Source organism: Setaria viridis, chromosome 9 (assembly GCF_005286985.2).
Source record: "Setaria viridis chromosome 9, Setaria_viridis_v4.0, whole genome shotgun sequence".
NCBI classification, from domain to species: Eukaryota; Viridiplantae; Streptophyta; class Magnoliopsida; order Poales; family Poaceae; genus Setaria; species Setaria viridis.
This window is the reverse complement of record NC_048271.2, coordinates 11,822,653-11,845,912: the sequence shown is the minus strand read 5'-3', so window position 1 is coordinate 11,845,912 and position 23,260 is coordinate 11,822,653. Positions and strand designations below refer to the sequence as shown.

Sequence of the window (23,260 nt, the reverse complement as noted above, 5' to 3'; positions counted from 1 at the left end):
GACTCCCCTCCTCCCCATTTCTCCAGGCAGCCCACCGCGCGCACGAGCGCGCGCGCCGCGTCGCGCTCTTTCTCCCTGCGCTCGTTCTTCGGCGCCGGCCAATGTCGGGGGAGCCGGTGGGGGCCGCGGCCGGGGACGGCGGCGGGGAGGCGAAGACGGGGATGAAAGGGAGAGGCAAGGGGGCGGCGAGGGGGAAAGGGAGGGGGAGGGGGAGGAGGCGGGGTGGCGGCGACAGGGCCGTCCCGGCGCCGGCGATGGACGGGGTGGCGGTCGGGGACAGGGTGCTCCGGGAGAGGAGGCATCCGCCCAACGCCCTGTGCGAGCGCGACACCGATGACGATGAGGTGGTGCTGGGGATTCTACCCTTCCCCCTCCCATTCCCCCATTTGTTTTCTCGGGATTTACGTCGTTCCCGCGTGTCTCTCCTAGTGTTGTTACTGTTGTTTGCCGCCTAGATTTTCAGTCGTGTCGTGCGCGGGGATATGAACTAAAAGAACATCACTTTTTGGTTGGGAGCGTGAAAATCTTTAAGAAGCCATTCTATCATTTCTTACGATTTTTCCATGTTTCCTTTTATGAATGATCTGCCAGTAACAAAGATGACCATTTTGTTTTGGGGAATCGAGTATTGTTCAGTCACTTGAGCAATTTTTCTGAAGACTCTTTGATGTACTGTCAGATGCACAGGGAAAGAAAAAAAAAGGGAACCTGTGTGCCACATTTTGCCATTTCTGTCTTTTCTTATGATCCGCTGTTTCCTACTAGATGTATGATTTGCCAGTTAAACTCAGATAATGAAAGATGACATTTTTTTGATCGAGCAACAGCTGAGTATTCTTCAGTCACCTGACGGATTTTTGTGAAAATTCTTTGCTGTACTTCCGATGCATACTAAAGGAAAGAAAAATCGTTTAACATTGGCATACTTCCTTGTTCCTTCCTCCCCATGCTCCATTGGCATAGTAGCATTAATTCTTCTACCACATGGTTGCGTTTTTACTTCGTATGTATGTTGATGTTGTAGCATCTTGTGTCCTATTCTCTGAAATACGTCTACTTGCCATTGTATTGATTTTATTCTTGTCGGGTGTTTATGTTTTGAGGCAGTTGACTAATTTCTGTTTTGTTTGAAACATCCAAACACCTTGTCACAAGTTCAAGGTCCTGTTCCAAACGGTTTAATACTTTGTTGGTTTTTTTTATTTGCTTTATGCTAAAGGAGCTTGTTTGCTTACTGTAAGTGTTTACTGTAACTAGCAACTGAGCAAGGATCAGCGAGTTGTTTGTGATTAGCTGATTACTGTACCTTTTCTCTTGCGTAAATGTTCCCTTGGCATTTAGCATCCCATTTCTGTCATCCATTAGAAGATTTACAGAAGATATTTTTCCTGATAATTTTGTTGCTGGGAGGGTACGAGTGACACGACAGTGAGTTGCTCGGCCTCTTGAGCCGCTCCAGGGGCGACTCAGGGGGCAACGACCCGCGCCGCCACAAGCCCCCCGCCAGCGAGCCTCCTCCCCGCTGCCCCCGCCCCTGGCTCCGGCGGTGGCGGGCTCCAAGCCACTGCAGCAGGCCCCTAGCACCCCGTACCTCCTTCCCCCCTCTACTTCCATGTTTTTTTCGTGCTTCTTCTTGCCTGGTGGCCAATCTCCTCCATTGGCGATGTGCTAGCTTGGAGATGTGACCAGCCGCTAGATCCAGTCCCTCAGGGTCTCTCGTCGCTGCGCGCTTTGGTGGGAGGGGCTTCGCGGCCGTCGCCAGCAACCGCTGGCGTGTCAACGCGTCGTGCTTGCTTGCAGATGTTGTCAGGCGTCGAATCCAGGCCCCTGGAGTCTCAATCTGGCCACTTGGCGCCGACGCCCCTTCCTCGCGCCGTCCTCCTCCCTCTACGGTTCCCAACCTCACTGCAAGTTCGTGTCCTCCATGTCCTGTCCTCCCATCAGTTCGTGGACATCATGATGAAAGGCTTATCTGCACAGATGTTCATTGATTTTAGGTCCAGTCTTTGTGTTCGTGATCCTCCTGCTGCGACTGCGGGTGGGTATTAGAGATTGTATAGCTGATTACGCTTTCCATGTATACTTAATTGTATTACCTTGTATACCAAGCCATATTGGCTATATATGAAAGGTTAACCCCCCTCATTAGGGTGTGTGGTGTTCCCCCTAATTCTGCCTCTCTACACCGTTGATTCCTCAAGAAAAAAGAATTTTGTTGCTACGTTACTGTAGCACTTCAGTTTTGGTGCTTGAGATATCTCACTGTTCTTTGGAAACTATTCTAGCATCTCACTACTTTGGCCATAGGATGTAAAGGAAATTTCCTAGTAATTCTGTCGCTACCTTGCTCTAGCATCTCAGTTTCTGTGCGTTTTGGTGTATCCAAAGAACGTTGCAGGCTAAGTACGTTTTCTTGCAGTATGGTGCTGAGACAGTTAGGGACAAGTTCTCAAAGAATGGTGAGGTTAAACAGACTGGAAAGAAGCGGAAGAAAGGGGATGCAGGGAAGTTTTCTGTTACAAAAATGTTGAAGAGAGAGAATGCAGAACAAAAGAAGGCTTCATCCTCCAAGGATAAAGATTGCGACGAAAAAAATAGGGTAAACTACTCATTCCCTGGCATAAGCTGTTTATGGAATGGTTTTCCCTAACTAATTGATGACTTTAAGTGTTGTTTCAATTGTCTAGAAAGGGAAGAAGATGTTGACTGGGGAGCAGGCCCTAATGTGCCACCAGTGCCAGAGGAATGATAAAGGAAAGGTGATCTGGTGTAATGCATGCAGGAATAAGCGCTTCTGTGTGCCATGCATTGAACGATGGTGTGTCAAGTTTTCACGATCCTGGTGTCTACTAATATGATTGCCCATCATGCAGTTTCCTTGAAATGTGACATTTTACATATACAAATTACATACACACGGTTAAAGTCATCATTTTATTCTATATGCATCTGCTAGTTTTTTGTGCTCTGTGCAATCGCTTTTGTCTACTGTGGTACAAAAAATAGGATGTTTTTGCTTCTAATATTTTCATTTCATGTGGCTATGTTATTTGATCTAGTTTATTGTACAATGCTAATCTGTCTTAACTATTAAACAGGTATCCTGATTTGTCAGAAGATGATTTTGCTGCAAAGTGCCCATATTGTCGCAAGAACTGTAATTGCAAGGGATGCCTACGAATGCGAGGAGTTGAAGAGGTTCACGCCTAGCATTCATTAAGTCCTTTTGCCTTTGCATTTTCTCCATTCTTCTGCTTATTAAGTCTATCTTTTTCTTCAAATCTTTCCTTTCTACTCTTCATCAATGTCTTTCCATTTCTCATGAAGCAGCCTCCAAAGAAGGAAATTTCTGAAGGAAATCAAATCCGTTATGCTTGTCATGTTGTGCACTTGTTGCTTCCCTGGTTGAGAAAACTGCAACAGGAGCAGATGGAGGAGAAGAAATTAGAGGCTAAAATAAAAGGTATTGTGTTTCTGTGTTGCACGACACAATCTGGTAACTAAGGTTGTTCATGCTGATTTGGTTTTTGTTTTTTTGCAGGTGTTTTGGTGAATGAGGTGAAGTTGGAACAAGTTGAATGTAATCTAGACGAGCGTGCCTACTGGTTTGGCCTTTCCACGTTTCCTTTCTGCCACAATCTTATAGCAGCAAGCATCTGATTTCTGTTATTCTTCTTCTATTGCAGCAATAATTGTAAAACTTCTATAGTTGATTTTCATAGAAGCTGCAAGTGTTGCTTTTATGATTTGTGCCTTGCATGCTGTGGGGAGATCCGCAAAGGTGAGATTCCTGGAGGAGAAGACATAAAGATGGTAACGCATGATGACTATGAAAATAGAGGCGAGGCTTATGTTTTTGGTACTGCTTATGATGAGAATACAAGGTTCTCTTTGAGAGGGCATAGCTCATCCCCAAACACTGAGCCTTCCAATGGAATGTGTTCTAGTGAAGGCCCAAATAAAACTCTGCTACTGTGGAAAGCAGAAAGTGACGGTAGCATACCTTGCCCACCGAAGGAGCTAGGAGGCTGTGGTGGTTCAGTTTTGGACCTCAAATGCTCATTCCCAGAGAAGATGCTTTCTGAGCTAGAAGAACGAGCTGAAAAAATTATGAGGAGTGAAGTATTTGCAAAAGCAGTAGCAGAAAGGAGTTATCAGTGCCCTTGTTATGACCATTCAGGTAACATAAGAACTCAGGATGTGCGAGAGGCTGCAAATAGGAAAGGCTCAAGTGATAACCACCTCTACTGCCCAGTTGCCACTGGCATCAAGGAGGGTGACTTGGTGCACTTTCAGATGCATTGGACAAAGGGTGAGCCAGTTATTGTTTCTGATGTTCTTCAGTTGACCTCTGGTCTCAGTTGGGAACCATTAGTTATGTGGCGGGCATTGCGAGAGAAAAAGACTAATGGCAGCATCGAAGATGAAAACTTTGCTGTCAGGGCAATAGATTGCCTTGATTGGAATGAGGTTAGGAACTCTTTCCCTGAATGTTTGAGTGCGTTTGTTGACCACTTTCTTTTTGTATATATTTATATATGTTTTTACTTTAGTGTTTCCCTTAGATCTGTTAGTATTCCTAGGTGCATTTGGAGGGTGGGGGTCATGTCCCTGACTTGTTGATGTTTGTGCTCTGTTGCATATCTTTGTCCCCATGCTAATTTTCATGGTGGTACATTTCTGGTAGAAGATTTTTATTACTATGTCAAGAAACAAGACATGCTTTACAAGTAAAAAAAATTACAATGTTGAGATATCAGTGAATTGGACTTCCATTTCAATCTTTAAGCAAATGTGTTATCTGTGTGCACACAGATAGACTGCTCACTGCTTTGTTATTAACAGCTAATCATAAATATTAAGCGCTTGACATGCAAAATTTTATGTTGCAGGTGGAAATTAATATACACATGTTTTTTGTGGGATATACGCGAGGCAGAACTCACCCTACGACACACTGGCCTGAGATGCTTAAGCTAAAGGACTGGCCGCCATCTAGTTCATTTGATCAGAGATTGCCTCGCCATGGTGCAGAGTTTATCAGCGCATTGCCATTTCCTGAATACACTGATCCTCGATATGGCCCACTAAATCTTGCAGTCAAGCTTCCTGATGGTGCCTTGAAGCCAGATCTTGGACCAAAAACTTACATCGCTTATGGATTTAACCAAGAGTTAGGCAGGGGTGATTCTGTGACCAAGCTTCACTGTGACATGTCTGACGCGGTATGCTTTGTTAATGGTGATCCTTTTTCTCATTTTATAACATTTGTGGTTATGTTGTACCTTCGATGTAGAATAAAATTGACTTATGCAATGCTATATCCTGGGTAACATGCGTCTCACTTTCTTTATGTTGCTATCTCTGGCCTACCTTTTCCAAGCTTTGGCTGTACACCCAGCTGGTAACAACTAACAATTGATTATTCTTTCTTTCTTTCTTATTTGCCAGTTGCTTGGGTTTCACTAGTTTACCATGGCAGTAATTAATTGTGAGAAGTGTCTTTTTTATCAGGTAAATATTTTAACACACACAGCAGAAGTGCCTGATGAGACCTATCCACCTAAGAAGATAGAGAAAATCAGAAAGAAAATGAAAGAACAAGATCTTCAGGAACTTTACGGTGTTTTAGAATCCAGCACTGAACATAACCTACCACCAACTTCTACTGATTCCCAGAATATAACTGTTGATGAAACAACCAAGACCTCATGTCATGATGGTATCTGTATTCTGATGGTGAATTGTACAGGTTCACTATGGTTACCCTTGACATAACTTACTGCAACATTCTTGTTTTCATTGTGCAGGCTTGGACACCAATGCTCTACCACCTATTGATACTGAAGGTGACGTTGAGGATAAACCTCCATCCCATGAATCTAAGGAGAGTGGAAAGCATGAGAGAACTGGTGGTGCCTTGTGGGATATTTTCCGAAGAGAGGATTCTGACAAGCTACAAGGTTATCTTAAGAAACACGCCTCAGAATTCCGGCACATCCATTGCAATCCTGTAAAGCAGGTATTGTTTTCCTTGCACTCATTACAAATTTATTTCCCCTGTTTTCCTATGCTGACCAATAGTTATTCTAATGATGCAGGTTATTCACCCAATTCATGATCAGACTTTCTACTTAACTGAGGAGCATAAGAGAAAGCTCAAGGAGGAATATGGTTGATGAACTATTCAGACCGCAGAAATGCAGTGCTTTATGCTGTTATGCTCTTTCTCTAATGTGATGGCATGCTTGCTGTAGGTGTTGAACCCTGGACATTTGAGCAAAAGCTTGGTGAGGCGGTGTTCATTCCTGCTGGATGTGCTCACCAAGTCAGGAATTTGAAGGTGTGACCGAACTTAACTAGCCTTATTTTTTGCTCCTGTTTATTTGAATTTAGGAACAAATATATCTTGTTGCTTAAACTATAGCTGTTTCTATTTGTGCAGTCCTGCATCAAGGTTGCGATGGACTTTGTTTCCCCTGAAAACGTCGACGAGTGTATCAAACTGACTGAAGAGTTTAGGCGGCTTCCATCTGGCCACAGGGCTAAAGAAGATAAACTGGAGGTTGGCATGCTGTGTTCTCAGTTATCTTGTTTCTGTTCCTGATGCTGTGCTATTTGATATGATGACTAACCTGGAGTGAAATCTGGTTCCTTCAGATTAAGAAGATTGCTCTTCATGCTCTGAACCAAGTTGTAAATTTCTTGGATGTTTCCTCTGACGGGTAAGCTGTAGATACAGAAGCCCAGTTTTAAAATTTGGCAAAAGTTTTGCTATAGAAGGTCTGAAGTTGCAACCAAAAAGGAGAAATTTTTTAAGGCATTCTGGTCACTGCTTGTTATGTGGTTGATCGATCAGGTTGAAGAGTGGGGCTGGCCAGCCCAAGAATAAAGATGAAGCTGGAGCTGAAGCTGAAGCTGAAGATGAGAAGAAGCCTAAAAGGAGGGGTGGTCACCAAAGGCGCAAGGTGAAGAGCGAAGGCAGGTCCCATGACAAAGCTGTTGATAAGAAGCCCAAAGGGCAGGGCGGTCGCCGAAGAGGTGAGCTGAAGAGCAAAGATGTGAAGGCCAACGGCAACGCTGCTGTTGAGAAGCCTCCTAAAAGGTGGAGCGGTCACTTGAAAGGCTCCGGCGACAGCAGGTGACTGATGGGTTAGTTTGACAGGGAAGTTGGTCGGCGTTGTTGTTGTAGGCCGACCGGGAAGTGTCTAGACTGCCAAGGCATTGGTCACCCCCTGACGCCATTTCGGCGTGTGGCTTTTGTTCATATGTGGTGATGCCGGCTGACACTATTTTGGAAGAATTGCGTTAGAAGCTAGATGCCCGCTGTACAAGACTCTCGATGTGGCGGGTGTGGTGGTAGGCTGTTCAGCGCATGTAATGCTGCTGCTGATAATTGGGTAGTACTTGACCTGAGTAGTACTGGTCACTCAAGACTCTTGTATTAGAACAAAAGATTCTGGTATATATAGTTATATATCCAGTCCATGGAATGAACCTTCTTTAGCTGATGGATGCAACTGGTTACGGTGATGTTTTTTCTGAGAACCAAGTTTGCCCTTGCACCTGGCCGGCCTGAGTAGTGGAGTAGCAGAGCTCCGACTCCGATGTGCTTTTCAGCTGTCAATTTGTCTGTGATTCCATCCATGATGTGCGTTTTGAATGCGTCCACGCGCGCCGGCCTCCCGGCGAGGAGGTTGGCCGCGGCTCCTTGAGCCGCGCGACCGCCGCTGGGGAATTGTCGCCGCCGCCTGCCAGCTCGTACAAGAACACGTGCACGCGCACGGCGGCAGGGACGCCGTAGACGGTCTCGATCGCGCCCACTGATCGATGACGGTTGACTGCTCGGTGGTAAAATGGTTCCTAGCACTACTTAAAACAGGGGCGCCCTATTTTCTCTAAGAGTGGGTGAAATTGCCAACGGTACCTGTAAAAGGAGCGGGGTTACTCTAACAACCGACCTGCTTGTTTTGCTTGTTTGAAGAGGTGGGTCACGGGACGATATGTAAATGGCGCCTATTTTCAGGGATGGACGATGGGGTGCTCGGCCCCTAGACATCATCATTTTCAGGGCGGGTCACCCCATCACCCACCTCTAGAAATGAGAACCGTTTCTAGGGACGGGTGATAGGATCACCCGCTCCTAAAAAAAATTCATAAATTTTTCATATGATCTTAAATGAAGACAAAATTTAAATCAAAATTATATAGCTCGACGAGATATAAAAGTTTGTAGTTGAAATTGTTTTCATTTGAGATTGTTTAATGCATCAAAATATCCGTTTAAGTTCTCTAATTTTAAAATTTAAAACTTTTGAATTTTCAAATAATTTCGGCTGTATAGAAGCTCAACATCAAACTTGTACAACTCAATGAGACCTAACAAGTTGGTATATTTTTCATTGAAATTGTTTAATACTCTAAATATTATTATAAGTTATCTAGTTTTGAAATCTACAAATTTTTTATTTTTCGAAGGAAAAAATATATGAAAGTTGTAACGCTCAACAACGTCTAAATGCATATAAGTATATATAAATAAATAAGTATATGTTAATGTATAAATATATATGAATGTATGAATACATGTGAATGAGTCTAATGGATGTCTTTTTTAAATACAAACTTTTTCATGTCATCTTGGATGAATACAAACTTTATATCAAAATTGTAGAGCTAGACAAGACATAAAACTTTATAGTTGACAACTTTTGTATTTGAGGTAATTTAATTGCTCAAAAACCGAAACTCTTTAAACTCTTTAGTTTAATTCAGTTTGAATTTCGATATTTTAAAATAAAATAAAAGTTGAGAAATATTTGTAGGGGCGGGTGATGGCGTCACCCGCACCTGGAAATAACATCTAAGATGGGTTATGCCGTCATCCACCCTTATAAATCATTTCTAGACGCAGGTGATGGAATGACCCGCTCCTGGAAATGGTTTTACACAAAAAAATCATAATTTTTTCATATGATCTCGGATGAAGATAAACTTTATATCAAAGTGAGTTCTAAAACTTTGTAGTTGATAACTTTTTTATTTCAGATTGTTTAATAGTCAAAAAAAATCCTCATAACCTCATGAAAGAAACACATTCTACCAACTCAGTGATTCATCCCTACTTAAGCCGTGGCCCCTTTTCTCGGCGCCAACCCCCCGCTCCTGTTGGGGCGCGGTGGCCGGCGGCACGCAGGAGCGCGCGGCTCCCTCTCCTCCCGTCCGTCGGCGCGCCCTGCTTCCACGCCCTCACCAACGACGAGGCGGTCACGGTGTTCGTGCAGGAAGGCGCCCTCACCAACGACGCGGCACGCGGGTTCGACGTCCTGGAGCTGGCGGTGCAGGCGCTGCCTAGCGGCGACCACGCGGCGTCCTGGGTGGAGCTCGACGGCGGCTTGGACGGGCGCGTGCTCTTCCTCGCGCGATGCTCCTCCAGGGCGTTCGAGGCGTCGCAGTTCGCCGGCTTCCAGAAGGGCGTCTACTTCTTGGACGACACAGGCTTCGTGGAGGCGCGGCAGTCGGCGGCACAGGCTCCCCGGCGGGGTGCGGCGGCCGGCAGCATACGGCTCCCTGGCGGCGGCCGGCGGCGAGGTTCCACGCGAGGCCAGCGGCCAACGAGGGCGCGCTGGAGCGCCCGCGAGGCGGCCGGCGAGGCGGTGCACGGGACCGGCGGGCAGCGGCACGCCCGCTGGCAAATTTTTCTTTTTTATTTTTTAATCAATTTCCAGGGGCGAGCCACCCCTTGTCTGCTCCGGAAATGGAAATGGTTCGCAGGAACGAACACAAGGCTTTTTTTTTTAAATCGTCCCTGGAAATGGTTTGCAGGTTGGCAGGGGCGGGTAAGGAAATCTTTGCAGAGGTGGACACCTTACCCGGCTATTACTGCAAACAGCTATTAGTTAATAAAAGCGGTCCTGCAAATGGTGTTTCAACCACTCCTGAAAATCCTGAAAACCGTTTTTAGCAGTGTACATAAATGCATGTTTCGGCAAATTTGTAAGCAAGAATCACGTTTAACAATCGAGCCTCATTTGGCACGCGGGTATTTTACAGGCTTTTGCATAAACTTTACTGAATTTTGCAAGAACTTCACATGAATCAGCTCGACTTCGACACGGGCCAAGGAGCAGGCCTCAAATGCTCAGCCTTGGCCCCCCTCTCCGTGCAATAGAGCTGTGCTCAGGCAGAGCAACGGGGCATATCAGAAGTTAGCAAGGCGACGTAACACAACACCACAAACACTACCAACAGAACACTGGCTGCACAGAGAATGCTTAACACAAATAAACCTTTGATAAAAAAAGAACTCACAGCAACAATGGCAATTACAACCTAACACGCCCGTCCATGTGTTATTTAAACCTATCGCGAACTATTTCAGTACATGCTCTGCCACAGCAAATGCAGAGTTTCAGACACCATTTGCAAATCTAGAGACACAAAAGTTACCTAGGAGTACCTCTCCTATCAGTCAGCTACAAGGTGTGGGGAGTGCTCAGGGCTCCCTACACATCATGTCTTTAACATACACAATCGAAGGCTGGGTTCTCAAGTTGGCGGCTATAATTAACATAGGATGCCTGTACAAGGCAAGGCATACATGTTAAGTACAGGATAATTAACAGCAGGTACTACAGCTACTGGGGGTTCCAGGAATCTTCATGCCTCGACCTCCTTCACTTGAGGCTGTTGCTGTTTCTTCTCAGCATCTTCACTCGCGTCCTCATCCTCACCTGCCTCCTCCGACATCTTGGTTAGCTCATCTTGGATCATAACTTTGATGGCTTCTTTCTTTGGAGTCAGATCCATTTTGTAGTGGTTGTCTACACGATGAAGTTTGTTAGAGCTTCTAGCATCAGTGACTCGAATTACAGCAAAAAGAAAGTTTAGAAACGTACCAAGCTTCTTAAGAATGTCACTGAAAGTTGCCTGCAAAATCAGGTTCCAAAGCATGTCAGGTCTTAACAAGACACTTTGATAACAACACAACATGTGTTTGATAAAAACAACAGCAAAGCCTTTTAAACGGAAATGGAAAAGTTGGGGGAAAATAAGGGCAACTCCAGCAGCTGAAATAAAAGGGTAAAGCGGGAGAATAATTGAGAAAGTACTTCTGCGAACTTTTCTGGAACACCGAATGTAAATTAGGAGAAAATGCTACATCGGTCATAACAAAACAGTCTCTTATCATAGAATATAAGTATGAACTTTATCACCAATTGCCGATGTATTCATAGCCAAACTTTAAATCTTGAACGTGAATGTATACTTTTCGGAAAAGGGACATCAACATACTGGATTCCAGAACAGATGTACCGAAGGACTTTCATGTAAGAAAATATTCTTGACAGCAACTAGGGTGCCATAGTTCTATCAACATTGCAGATATTTTTTTAATAAACTATAAAGTTGAAAAACTAATGGTCAATAGCCGTAACATTTTCTAGTCGTCCTCGCGATTAGTCATCCTAGTCAGTACTGAGGCGACTAGGTAAAACCCTGATTAGTCGGACTTATCGCCCGATTAATCCTCTGATCAGGGCCTGATCAGTGCCATGGCAACTAGGTTTGATTAGACGATCGTATAACACTTTTTCTGTCCTCTACATTAAAAGATACTCACCGTGTTGAAGTCAACTTTTTTGAGGATAGCAGTAATGGTCTTCCTCAATTCATCCTTGCTGGGAAGATCCACTCCGGCTGATTCTCCTTTACCCTTTGTCACCTTTTTACCTAGATGAATTACAATGTCAACATTTTTAGGACAAGTTAATAAATAACCTATGCCTGATTTATATTAAAGTGAAATACATTTCTTGATCATGTCACAAGCAGAACAATAATCATATGCAGTGCAATGCAATTATCACATGATAGTCTATACACTCTCAGTCCATGTGAAAATAAAAAAATGGCAAATAATAAAACCATACTAGTATTTACTAATTCGCCAGGAAAGGAAATAAAGACAGGAGGACGATTTGGCCTTGACATGTCCAGAAATGATGATCCAGTGGAGCAATATGAACTAGAGTGGAACTTTCCAAATATCAATGGATAGGGAGCATTCTGGGATGTTTATGACAGTCACAAACTTACCTGATGACTTTGTTTCTTTGATATCCTTTTCATCCTTTACTGTAGTTTTCTTCTTCCTAGAAAAGACCTTTGCACTGTCATTGGGGCTTTCTTTTTCCTCAGAAATCTTGGATGATGGCTTTTTTACTGGACTTTTACTGATTGTCTTTGAAGGACCTGTTTTATGGCCACTTGCTCTGTCTGTCTTCTTTTTGCCTGAAGATTCTTTTACTTCTGAGAACTTCCTTGCCTTTTCTTTCCCAGAGTCATAGTCATCTTCTTGTTCGTCTGCCTCACTGTCAGACTTCATGGATTCATCACCATCCTCATCTTCATCAGTATCATACTTAAGGGCTTTCTTCCTCCTTTTATCTGAAGTGGAGTCATCACCAAATTTCTGCAGCAATAACCAGCAATGAGAATGGTAGTAATAAAATGATGAAAGCAGGATGACCACTTGACCATGTGCTGTGTTAACATAACAAATCATTGGTTTGTACATGCATAAACTCAGATTAGGATTAAAATAACCATTAAGGACAGCTACATATTATTTTAAATCATATTCAAAGCTTTTGATTAGACTTGTAGTAGACACAATGTGTAAGATAATTTTGGCACTATACCTTCCTCGAACTACTAGGTGTGCCTTCAGGAGTCTTACTTGCACTTTTACCTCCTCTCTTGCGTTTCCTAGAATTTGATCCCTGGCAAGTGGGGAAGGATAAAGAACAGAGAGAATGATTTTGTAAGTTGTAGATTCCCATAAATTCTGATTTCAATCATTAAACATCAGCAACAGTACCAAGCACAGTGTAGGAATTCCAGTTCTCACCTGGTCATCAGACAGCCCAGAATCAGCTGCAGAGTGAGGTTCAGCAATGAAGTCCAACAGCTTTGACACGAGATCTTCCTATATGAGTTATCTCAAACTATATTAGAATCATGCATCAAATTACCCGAAATGTAATTCCAAGAACAAGGCATGAAAATGAAACCTTTCTAATGTTCGATTTTGGAACAGGAATAGCAAGGATCCAACAGAGGTCCAACAGCATGTCTTTCACACATTTGTCAAGCTTTTCCTTTGCCTTGGCCCTCTGCTTTTCCTACAAACAAGAAACTCTCCAAATTAATCAAATTGAATCAGCTGATGGCTATTTAAAATTTTGAGAAAAGAAGCTTACATCACTCTCATGCCAAACAAATCCAGAGAACTGGAGTATGTGCACTTTAAAATCAGGAAGCTGAAACATAAGAGTTAACAGAACAGTTAGAACTTAGCGTTCATATTATTCAAGAATAGTGTCACACTTTTGGAGTTGTTTAAAGTAAGCAAATGGAAGAATACAGCAGCATACTTCACTTTGATCCAAGCCAACAACTACTCATTTTAAATTAATAGGGCTGAAAGTCCATGAAATGGACCAATCCATTGTACAAAATGAAAGGCAAATAATCAGTGAAACTAGCCTCTCGACGTAAAACCTTAGTTTTGCTACTTATAGATAATCCTGCCATACAGGCACGCTATGACCCGTACACACTTTAGTAAAATTCACTTTAGCAAGCATCTGCAAATTGAAACAGCATGCTAATCAGTTAGGGTGCTGTATTATTATTATTATTATTATTGGAGTTTTTAGTTTGTTTACTTCTTTGTTTCCAGAACAGTATATGTACATGACTGAAAGGGTTAACACTTAACACAAATACACAGCCAGTGGTGACGTGGGTAAACTCTTAAATGTGCTTCCTTGTGCTTAAACCTACCGGAGGGACTAGCACTTATTAGGAAATTCAGTGTGGCAGTCTCCATACAGCTGGCCTTGATAAGCCTTGATAGTTTGATACAACCAAGTGCTTGGGTAATACATAATAGATAAATTTTACATCAGGTAGAGGTAGATCCAAAGGAGCATTCTACTACGTCAAAGATTTTACCTTGCCTTTCCTGCCAAAAAGAATATTATGAAGAAATTTAAGATCACCAGGTTTCTTCCTCCCTATTCTGTGTGCCACTGTTCATAAGTTTCAAAAGAAAAGGCAAATCAGGGAAAGAGAACATTAGAAAACTACAGAAATTTCAGAGACTTAAGCATTTGGTGAAACCCTAAAAAGAGAACAAATGTTTGTTCTAATCAAAGACATTGTGAACATAAGAGCAATGCATAAAGAGAGATAAAAGTGAAATCATAGTAGTCAATTAGCTTGAAATCAACATATTTATCTCTTGGATAAGCCAATAATAATGCAGCAATGCTAGAAGATAAACTATTCATAATAATGATGGGGACGAGGAAAAGAAAGTACGTAAAGTGGAAAATGAATGCACCAATGTCAATGAAAAAGAAAGGAAAGAAAATGCTTAATACATATCATTTTTCATGTACTCAAAATAATGGAATACATGGTAGCAAGATGTAACTATAACAGTCATTCAATACTGTGTATAGTCCAAATTGCTGCTTCCCACATAAATTTCAGCAGTAAGGATCAGAAAATACAAATGAAATCTAGTGCTCATCTAAGGTAATGAAAAAACAAAAGCGAAATTGCTATGTGATATACCTATAAGATAATAGGCTCACAAATTTTTTGGCCTTGTCTTACTACTGGTGGACACATATTTAGAGCAGATACCAGAGTACGCAAAAGATATGCAACATAGCACCTATATAGGAGCTTCAATGATGGTTCTGTGCTAACGTGAATATGGGGATACCGTATGGCTTAGTGGTAGAGCATTTTTGTGGTTGAGGTCGGTTCCAAGTCCCCAACCTCCTAAAACTGAAGATGCACAGTAACATGGACCCCAGGACTCTACAGTTCTGCTGCGATCTAACTTGGTTATTGCCTTACACCTCAATTTAAAGCCAACAGCAGATTACCAGATAAACACCCCAACCTACTTTATTCATATAACTTCTTTCTGGCAAGAGGTCATCTGATTAATTATCCAAAATAAAGAATCATACGAGATGCTATAAACAATTTCTATTACAGAAGCTAGTGGAACTGAATATAAACTTTTGAAAGTGCTGGGGTAATATTGGAAGTATGCTTTATGTTGGTTATTAAATATGTCAATAACATAATCACAATAGCAAATAAATTTAAGAAAGATAGGCACATCATACAGGAGAAACAAACAAAAGTTCTATGATTCAACTGACAGATCACAAGGTTCTGTTCTCCAGTTAGACCACAAGGTTCTATTTTTTTCTTTATAGTGCATAATCAAAATAGAAGATGGCCAAAACACAGGGAAAACAATTACAGTTCCACTCGTACCTACAAACAACCAAGTTTCAAAACATTTTCTATCAAGAATTCAAAAATCAGTAAAACAAAACACATCATGTGTAACTTGAAAGAATCTCTTTCCCATAGTAAAGAACAGCAGGGATGGACTGCTATGTAGCTTAACAGACAGTAGAAGCAAACAGTGCTGAGAATGGCAAGGGGCACATACCAGTTGGTATATCCTTCAGAGGAGTCCCACGTCCCTGCGATTAAAAAAAATCAACAATTACATGCGGAAACAAAAAAAAATTGGGACAAAATGGATGCAAGCAGCGAACCTTCTCAACAACGAAATTCCTGTTGGGTTCCTTCTCAATCACCTCAACCAACCTCTCCACTGTTTTCCTCTCACGTTGAGGGCGATCAATACCATATGGGCTCGGGGTCTCCAGCAAACTTTTGGCTTCCCTGGATTTGGACCCATACTGTTTCTTATCCTTTCCCTGGCTTCTATCCCTGGCACTCCTTGCTTTCTTGTTCTTCGGAGTCTCCTTATTCTCTTCCACCTTATCAGCTTCATCTTTCTTATCAGCAGAGTCCTTTTCTTCTCCTTCCTCTTCCTGTTGCTTCCCATCAGCACCATCTTTCTCTTCCTTTGCATCTTCCTGTTGCTTATTCTCTTCTGTTTCTTTTACTTCTTTTTCCTCTTGCTCTGCAGAACCCTCTTTCTCTTGCTCCTTCGATTCATCCACCTTATCCACATTTGTGTTGTCAACATTATCTTCCTTCTCTTCTTTATCTTTGACCTCCGCATTTCCTGCCTCAGCCTCAGTCATCTTTGTATCCTCGCCTTCTTCTGTCCTGGCACTGGTATCTTCCTTGGCATCTGCATCCATTGTGACATCCTCAGAATCCACCTGCTTTGCTGCAGCTGCATCACCATCACCTTCCTTTGCATCCTCAGCCTCTGCCATCTTGACATCTCCATCCGACGCACCCTCGGTGCCATTTTCTGAGCCTTTGTTCTGTTCTTCAGCATCCTTATTCGCTACTGCAGGCTCCTTGCTCTTGCCAGCTTCTACCTTGTTGGCTGTATCCGTGTTATCAGGAGCAGTAACATCAGCAGCTGCTGCGCCATTTGCGACGGCCTTCTCCTCCATTGCAGGTGCTGGGTCGGCCTCAGGCAACCAAGCCGACCCTTATTGCTCTACCTGCAGAGAAGTGGTAACCCTAGTAAGGAAACACGAGGTACAGGATCTGAAAGGGAATTCAAAACCAACAGAAAAGGAATTGACTGCATACTGCCTTCCGCGTCCAAACCCTAGCAATTCGGACCAAAATTGCCGAATTCGGGCGCCACCAAACAAACCCCAGCCTCGCCCGCAAACCAGAGATGCTCCGGAGCTCACAGAACCGCGCTCCGCAGCTACACTCTACCCGAGCGGCGAAGCGACGCCTCCCGTCCCAAAACCCTAGAAACCCCAAGCCCAGCTCCCGCGACCGCTCTCACGGCGCGCGCCCACCCCGACAACAACACCCCCCGACCCGGAGCAGCGAGCAATCTCAAGCGAGAGAGAAGAACAAGACGTGATTTTTTTCTAGCTCCTGCTCTCACCTGGAGCTGGTGGGGGGGCGAGAAGCAACGGTCCGCTGGTGTGCTCGCGGAAGTGGAGTCGCGTCGCCCGCCTGCCGCCTCGCCTTCCCCGTTCTCCTCCTCCTCCTCCCCTCGCGAGAGAGAGAGCGAGAGCGAGACAGGGACAGGGAGAATTTTCGCGTGTTTTTTTTCCTCTCCCAGGGATTTTTAATTTATTTTATTTCTGGGGGCGTTTATCAGGAGCAGTGGTTGCGTCGCTGGGATCGGGACCGGACCCCAGCCCGGAGTCCAATCCGCTTTATTCGCCCGCGCGCGCTGGACGGCGTGGGGCCCTGCTGGCGCGAGAGGAGGCCGCCACGTGGGGCCGGGCGCGCGGCGACGCTGGCTGCGGGCCCCGCGCGCGTCCTCTGGCCGTTCGTGGGCGCTCTGGGCGTGCCTCCCCGGCGGGCTGGTGCTGCTCTTCTTGCCGTGGACCGTGGACCGTGGTGCCGTGCGTGGGCCGTGGCCGTGGCCGCGGGCCCACGAGCGTCGCTTTCCGATTCGAAATCCGGTACTTGGCTGCCGTTGAAACCAGAGGGCGCGCAGCAAAGTTCAAGGACCTCCCTCAAATCAATCAGAAAGAAATCAAAGCAAAGCTGTAAGTTGTGGGTTTTCTTACTTTTCAAAAAAAAAAGTTGTGGGTTTTCTATTTTTCTCCCATAATGGTAACAACGAGATCGGCGTGCATGTTCTACAGTTCTGGTCTCAGGGATGGGGGAGCTCTCCCTACCATCTAAGCAAGACGTGGGTCTCTTTTTCCCAGTAGAATTTCAAGATGAGCTCCAGAAACTTGTTACCAATTACCCGTACGCTTCTTAAACTGCTTTGACGTTGCTTGTTACTTCCATCGCATTGAAGAGATGAGGCCTGATGTGTGGGGCTCATCCGAGTCAACAAGGTGACATAGCGGGTGGATCCAACATGACAGTCAAAACTGCTTAAATCCAATCAAAACAGGGGTTGAAGGGGTGCGGTGGCTAATTAAACACGGTTTACACAGTTGAGTGGCTAAAAGTTTCCTGATTTTCGAGTTCAATGGTCGAAACCAAAATAGTTCAATGGCCAAAAATGAACTTTTTCCTCAACTTAATCCCACTTTGGGCCTTTTCTGGGAGGCCTTGAAATCTCGGTTCTATAATATTACATAAAACGGTATATGATAGAACACTTTTTTAAAACAAACAAATTCTGTTGCACTTACCAATCTTGCGTTATAAAGCCGAAACCAAAAAGTTTTTCTTCCACAACACTACTGAAACTACGAAACTAACCGAGAGGAACCGAAACGCGAATGCAGTAACAGAGAACCGAAACCACGCAGCTCTCACAGGCTCACAGCGCGACGCTGACGCTCTCCATCGGCGCGTCAGCGTCCGTCCAGATGCCGACCTCTTCGTGCCCGGCCTCGGTGGCGCACGCCCTGAACATGGCGGTGGTGTTGTGCGCCATGCACACCTCCCCGGTGCGGGACACTGCGACCAGGCCCACGGCGCCGCGGGGCGCCCCCGCCACGACGCGCGCCGCGGCGTCGCGCAGCCGCAGGCCGCGGTGCTCCATCAGCGCCGCGACGTCGCGCGCCACCGTGTGCCGCATGATCTCCTCGCCTTTACCCGTGGCGGAGACCGCGCACAGGGCGTTGGCGTACGTGCCGGCGCCCACCACGGGGGTGTCCCCGATCCGGCCGGCCATCTTGTTCACCAGCCCGCCCGTGGACGTCGCCGTCGCGAGGTTGCCCGCGGCGTCGACGGCCACGCACCCCACCGTGCCCGTCTGGCTGTTGTCGTCGGCTGGGGCCGGGGTGTCTTGGGGTGCCTGCTGCGACCCTTTCATTGGCTGGGTGTAATCAATCTGAGACGCAGGAGAGAAAATGAAAAGGAGAAGGATCAGCTGAAAAAACAACTCTTGAATATGAGCATGCGATATTTCTGATTTAAACAATGGCTAAATCAAAATCTCTTATACATGTCAAAGCAAACAGGATTCTGACATATCTGCTGAACATTCAAACTTGAAAATTGTACAAATTATTGAATGGGCCATAGATTTTGTCAGAGTCATGGACACAATATGAAACGTGAATCAATCTCAACAGGCCAAGAGGATACCGAATCGTGATAAGGTACCGAGTGTGCCACGCCTAAACTGAACAAGGGGACAGGAAAGTTTTGATGGTACCTGGACCCTGTTGGCCTCTTTGGCTTGTCTCAGTCGCTCGATGTTCTGCTCCGTGATAAAGTGGCTTGGATCCTTGGTCTCCACCCCCTGACGAGTGATAGGTGACCACCAACCAATCGAATGAGAAGCGTGTAGTATGTAAACTAGTATCTCTTGATCTGAAAGCTAAGGTAGGCAGAGCAGATCCTGAAGATATTCAGCTAGACTGACATGTATCATAAAAAAGTATATTGGTAATTTCGATCGATCAGTTTCGAATTGTATTGGTGTCGTTCAATCTGAAAGCAAAGTTTAGCCTTTTTTTATTTTGTTTCGTTTTCTTCCATGAATTCTGAATGCAGTGCACCAAAGAAAATGAACTTGATGATGGTTGCCAGTTGTCAGGTACTGTAGTAAAAAACTACAGGAGATACCGAGCAGTATGTAGCTAGGATCTACTGACCACTCCGTACTTTTTTTTGATAAATATCTACTGACGACTCGATTGACAAACATCAAGTTAAGAGAATGGTCAGGTCGCATTATATCGGTGCCGTTCAATCTGAAAGCAAAGTTCAACCTTTTTTATTTTGTTTCGTTTTCGTACGTATTATAATCGTGCCCTTCAATCTGCTCGTATTGGTGTAGCACAAAAGGTATCTTCAGAATTTTGATTGACGTGCATAAGTCAAGAGAATGGTCAGGTCGCATTGTATTGGTGTCGTTCAATCCGGAAGCAAAGCCCCTGAATTCTGAATGCAGTGCACGGAGGAAAATGAACTTGATGATGGCTGTCACTTGTCAGGCAGCAAAAAACTATAGAGGACACCGAGTACTATGTGGCTATAGGATCTAGTGATCTACTGAGTACCCGCTATGAAGGAGAAGTTCGGGAAGAATTGAACATGATTGATGATGAGCACGGACGACATCACGATTGATGAGCCATGCAGGGCGACGACGTACACGTACCTGTTCCCTGGCGAAGGCCTCGGCGCCGTCGAATGCGAGGTAGATGTGCGGCGTCTTCTCCATGACGAGCCTGGCGAGCGAGACGGCGTTGGCGACGGTGGAGAGGCCCGCGACGGCGCCGCAGCGCAGGGTAGCGCCCTCCATGACGCACGCCTCCATCTCGACGGTGCCGTCGGCGGTGAGCACGGAGCCCCTGCCGGCGTTGAAGTGCGGGCAGTCCTCCAGCTCCCGCACCTGCACGCACGCCACACCATCATCAGGCGCTCGGTCGGTCGGGCCTCGGGTCGGATCGGCTCGAGCATGATGAGCAGGCGGCACGGCCGGGGCCGGGGAAGAGCAAAGGGAACGAAGGACGTACGACGAGCTCGACGACGTCGAGCGCCGCGCGGCCGTCGCGGAGCGCGGCGGCGCCGAGGTCGAGGCAGCGGCGGAGCGCGGCGAGGCGGGGCTCCCTGGTCTCCGGCGGCAGCGTGCGCGGGACGTCCCCGGCGCCGCCGTGCAGCGCCAGCGCCCACCCCATGTCGCCGGCTGGGCTACCCGGGCGCGCACCTGCTCGATCTCCTCCCTCTCACCCGACGGTCACCTGCTCGTATCGTATGCGTGCACTGCAGCTGCAGCTGCAGCCGGCCCGGCCAGGACGGCAACAGCAAACACCGCGAGGCACACGGGTGCGCAACGGAATGGGGGGAAACAGACAAGCGAATAAGGAGCGCAGTCCGCACGTCACACGTCAGGCTCGGCGATGGCAGCCGTTGGTTGGCAGCCGTCCCATCCCACTTTGTCTCCCATCTAAACACACCCACTGCACCTCCTCGTGACGTACGGGGAAAAGAGATGGCGAGATGCCGAGATCGCATCGTCGTCACCCACACCGTGAGTCCGTGAGTCCGTGACGCCCGAGGTCGAACCAGCCCACTCCTAATTTGGCCCACATCCGTACCTGGCGCAGGCCTCCCATCCTATTCGGAGCCCACGATTTTTTCCAAGGAGTTACTATTGGAAAAACACATGCCCAAACTCCTAATTGGAAACCTTGAGATTTCATTATTGGCAAGCTAAGGAAACTAGATAGTAGATCTCAATTTTATGGTTGAGCATGAATATTTAGAGGGGAGGGTTTCTTCTACCGTTCACATTCCGCATTAAACATGTAGAAAAACAAGCCTAGTCCACACAGCAGAAAGGAGGTGTTAAAATTCTCTGTTTTTTTTTAACCAGGAACTTTGGCAATTCACCTTATGGAGGTTTTAAGAATATGTGTCCCATAGAACCAACTGTTCTGCACAAATTGTCACTTTAAACTATCTTCTTTAAGCTTCACCTCTTGATGTGCAATTTACTCGGCCGTGCGACCCACATTATGCTTACTGTAAAGCATCATCAGACAGATTATTAACATGGAAAGTTGTCATCTTAGTTCGTTGCTTTCTTTTAACGATAATATAAGCTATAGGGATCCTTTTGCTCGTTGTGAGTTGTCAACTGTGAACTTGTAATGAACTTGTATTATCATTCTTGCCACAAGAGCTTCAAAAATAAAATCTCATTGAGTGTACTGGGAAGTTCTATGTTTCTTATATAACTGACGTGTATCACTCCTATGTGGTCGAGAAAAAAATATATCTGGATGGTATTTCTAAAAACCATTTTCAACAGTAAAAAAATAAATTTGAGTTTGTTATTATTTGCTCTTTAGATTTCAAAAGCTTGCATAATGTTTGAACAACTTACGAAACCGAGTTGATTAAGTGGGTTAATGATGTGCATAGTGTAGTGTAAAGAGCGTATGAATGATGAAACAGAGGCGAGCATGTTCATTGTTTTTGTCCTTTCAGAAAATATCATCATTCCATAGCCACACAATAAATATACTTATTACATCGCAGTTTCTGAAAATCAAATCAAGTTTCTTTTAACACTCAAACTGAGACATCAAATTAAGCAAGCTAGTCCAACGTCACGGAACAGAAAAGGAGCCCGTCGCAACGTTTACAGCGCAACGCTGACGCTCTCTCCGTCGGCGTCGCCGTCCGTCCAGATGCCGATGCGGCCGGGCATCTTGTTCACCAGCCCGCCCGTTGACGTCGCCGACGCACCCCACCATGCCGGTCTGGCTGTTGTCGGTCGGGGGTTGGGCTTGCTGGGTGGCCTGGCCGGTCGTCGGCTGGGTGTAATCGATCTGAGAAGGAAGCAATGGAATTGGGTTTCTTCAGAGTGATGTGAAGGTTTCATCTCTCTCTTTCCCGCCCAAAACTGATGAACGGAGGGAAGACTGTACCTTCACCCTGTTGGCTTGTTTCGCCTGCCTCGGTCTCTCGATGTTGTGCTCCGTGATGAAGTGGCGAAGGCCTCGTGCGGCCGGGTGGGGCCGAGATGTGGTACACTTGCGTGGAAATTATAATTTGGCCAAGTGCGTAACGAGCGCGCGCACGCAAGAAAACCAAATTATCTCACGCAAATCGCCTCGTTGGCAGCGCCACCACAACCAACCTCGAGCACTAACCAGAAGAAGGTTGTTGTTAATGCGTTGACCTACGGTCAATTAATATGTGCCTTTGCATTTGAGGAGGCTGACAATGATGGGGTGGAAGGATCAGACAAGTTAACGGATCAGGGTTAAGGCCTTAAGGGGTAGTACAGTATACATGCGTCACTATGCACCACCTTGGAAGTTGGAACTTTGACTCTTCATTTCCACAAATCCTAATCCACGTGAATGGGGGAGGCCAGGATACATGCTCTATACTCATCAGGGGATCGGAAATTAAACGTACGGTTTCACTTGTCAGAAAACTGCATTGTGAAAGTGGAAAGGCTTGTAGTAAACCGCAAGACACGATTTGTGCAAGGTGTAGTAGGCTGCTTCCAAAGTGCTAACTTCCCTTGGAACATGCATGATTTATCCTGCACCGACTCACCTGCTCACGTATTAATTAACACTCCTTTCGTTTCAATTTGTTCAAATTGTAGGTCGTTTTGGCTTTTCTAAGTTCATAGATGTTTGTATGCATCTAGACGCAAGGAAAATACAGGTAGAGCGTTTTTTCGGCCCCCGCGTCATCTCCCTGGGGGCGACTCGAGCGGCACCCCACCCTCTGCCGCCGCCACCCCCTCACGGCCCCCTTTCCACCTCGCCGCTGCCAGAGCAGGGCACCGGAAGCCGGTGTGCCTGCTAGG

The 23,260-nt window shown here is 45.6% G+C and overlaps 3 protein-coding genes across 8 annotated transcripts; 1 reads left to right on the top strand and 2 right to left on the bottom strand.

Moving 5' to 3' along the window:
- Positions 1-209: 209 nt before the first annotated feature.
- Positions 210-7,511, top strand: LOC117838147 (lysine-specific demethylase JMJ26). 4 transcript variants are annotated; one of them, XM_034718062.2, is made up of 16 exons: positions 386-1,587; positions 1,673-2,038; positions 2,420-2,599; positions 2,688-2,818; positions 3,099-3,198; positions 3,331-3,463; positions 3,542-3,605; positions 3,687-4,470; positions 4,893-5,225; positions 5,515-5,722; positions 5,811-6,022; positions 6,102-6,174; positions 6,258-6,343; positions 6,446-6,565; positions 6,661-6,725; positions 6,860-7,511. In XM_034718062.2, exons 3-16 carry the CDS (start codon positions 2,525-2,527, stop codon positions 7,143-7,145), a joined length of 2,670 nt encoding a protein of 889 aa, XP_034573953.1. In that variant the 5' UTR covers positions 386-1,587; positions 1,673-2,038; positions 2,420-2,524; the 3' UTR covers positions 7,146-7,511. The 4 variants fall into 4 exon arrangements, with proteins under 4 accessions (XP_034573952.1, XP_034573953.1, XP_034573954.1 ...); XM_034718061.2 differs by lacking the exons at positions 386-1,587; positions 1,673-2,038 and adding an exon at positions 210-344; XM_034718063.2 differs by lacking the exon at positions 1,673-2,038.
- A 2,763-nt stretch (positions 7,512-10,274) lies between these two features.
- On the bottom strand, positions 10,275-17,122 carry LOC117837548 (DEK domain-containing chromatin-associated protein 2). Of its 2 annotated transcripts, none has more exons than XM_034717220.2 (12): positions 16,940-17,122; positions 15,663-16,535; positions 15,554-15,587; positions 14,023-14,099; positions 13,266-13,325; positions 13,077-13,187; positions 12,914-12,991; positions 12,705-12,785; positions 12,100-12,475; positions 11,624-11,733; positions 10,899-10,929; positions 10,275-10,823 (listed from the first exon to the last, which is right to left on the bottom strand). In XM_034717220.2, exons 2-12 carry the CDS (start codon positions 16,482-16,484, stop codon positions 10,660-10,662), a joined length of 1,944 nt encoding a protein of 647 aa, XP_034573111.1. In that variant the 5' UTR covers positions 16,485-16,535; positions 16,940-17,122; the 3' UTR covers positions 10,275-10,659. The 2 variants fall into 2 exon arrangements, with proteins under 2 accessions (XP_034573111.1, XP_034573112.1); XM_034717221.2 differs by lacking the exon at positions 16,940-17,122 and adding an exon at positions 16,627-16,766.
- Positions 17,123-18,016: 894 nt separating this feature from the next.
- Positions 18,017-20,851, bottom strand: LOC117836010 (isoaspartyl peptidase/L-asparaginase 1). 2 transcript variants are annotated; one of them, XM_034715357.2, is made up of 4 exons: positions 20,442-20,851; positions 20,084-20,317; positions 19,133-19,297; positions 18,017-18,805 (listed from the first exon to the last, which is right to left on the bottom strand). In XM_034715357.2, the coding sequence occupies exons 1-4, from the start codon at positions 20,601-20,603 to the stop codon at positions 18,290-18,292; spliced, it is 1,077 nt and encodes a 358-aa protein (XP_034571248.1). In that variant the 5' UTR covers positions 20,604-20,851; the 3' UTR covers positions 18,017-18,289. The 2 variants fall into 2 exon arrangements, with proteins under 2 accessions (XP_034571248.1, XP_034571249.1); XM_034715358.2 differs by having other exon boundaries at positions 19,133-19,219; positions 20,442-20,847.
- Between the last annotated feature and the right edge of the window lie 2,409 nt (positions 20,852-23,260).

Coding starts and splice junctions, on each gene's coding strand:
- LOC117836010 (XM_034715357.2), bottom strand. CDS start 20,603: ATGGGGTGGGCGCTGGCGCTGCACGGCGGCGCCGGGGACGTCCCGCGC. Junction 20,318..20,441: donor TCGACGTCGTCGAGCTCGTC/GTACGTCCTTCG, acceptor GCGTGCGTGCAG/GTGCGGGAGCTGGAGGACTG. Junction 19,298..20,083: donor AGGCCTTCGCCAGGGAACAG/GTACGTGTACGT, acceptor TGCCTACCTTAG/CTTTCAGATCAAGAGATACT.
- LOC117838147 (XM_034718061.2), top strand. CDS start 255: ATGGACGGGGTGGCGGTCGGGGACAGGGTGCTCCGGGAGAGGAGGCAT. Junction 5,723..5,810: donor CAAGACCTCATGTCATGATG/GTATCTGTATTC, acceptor TTCATTGTGCAG/GCTTGGACACCAATGCTCTA. Junction 6,566..6,660: donor CTAAAGAAGATAAACTGGAG/GTTGGCATGCTG, acceptor TGGTTCCTTCAG/ATTAAGAAGATTGCTCTTCA.
- LOC117837548 (XM_034717220.2), bottom strand. CDS start 16,484: ATGGAGGAGAAGGCCGTCGCAAATGGCGCAGCAGCTGCTGATGTTACT. Junction 13,326..14,022: donor TTTTTGGCAGGAAAGGCAAG/GTAAAATCTTTG, acceptor CTTATGTTTCAG/CTTCCTGATTTTAAAGTGCA. Junction 12,992..13,076: donor CAAAATCGAACATTAGAAAG/GTTTCATTTTCA, acceptor TAACTCATATAG/GAAGATCTCGTGTCAAAGCT.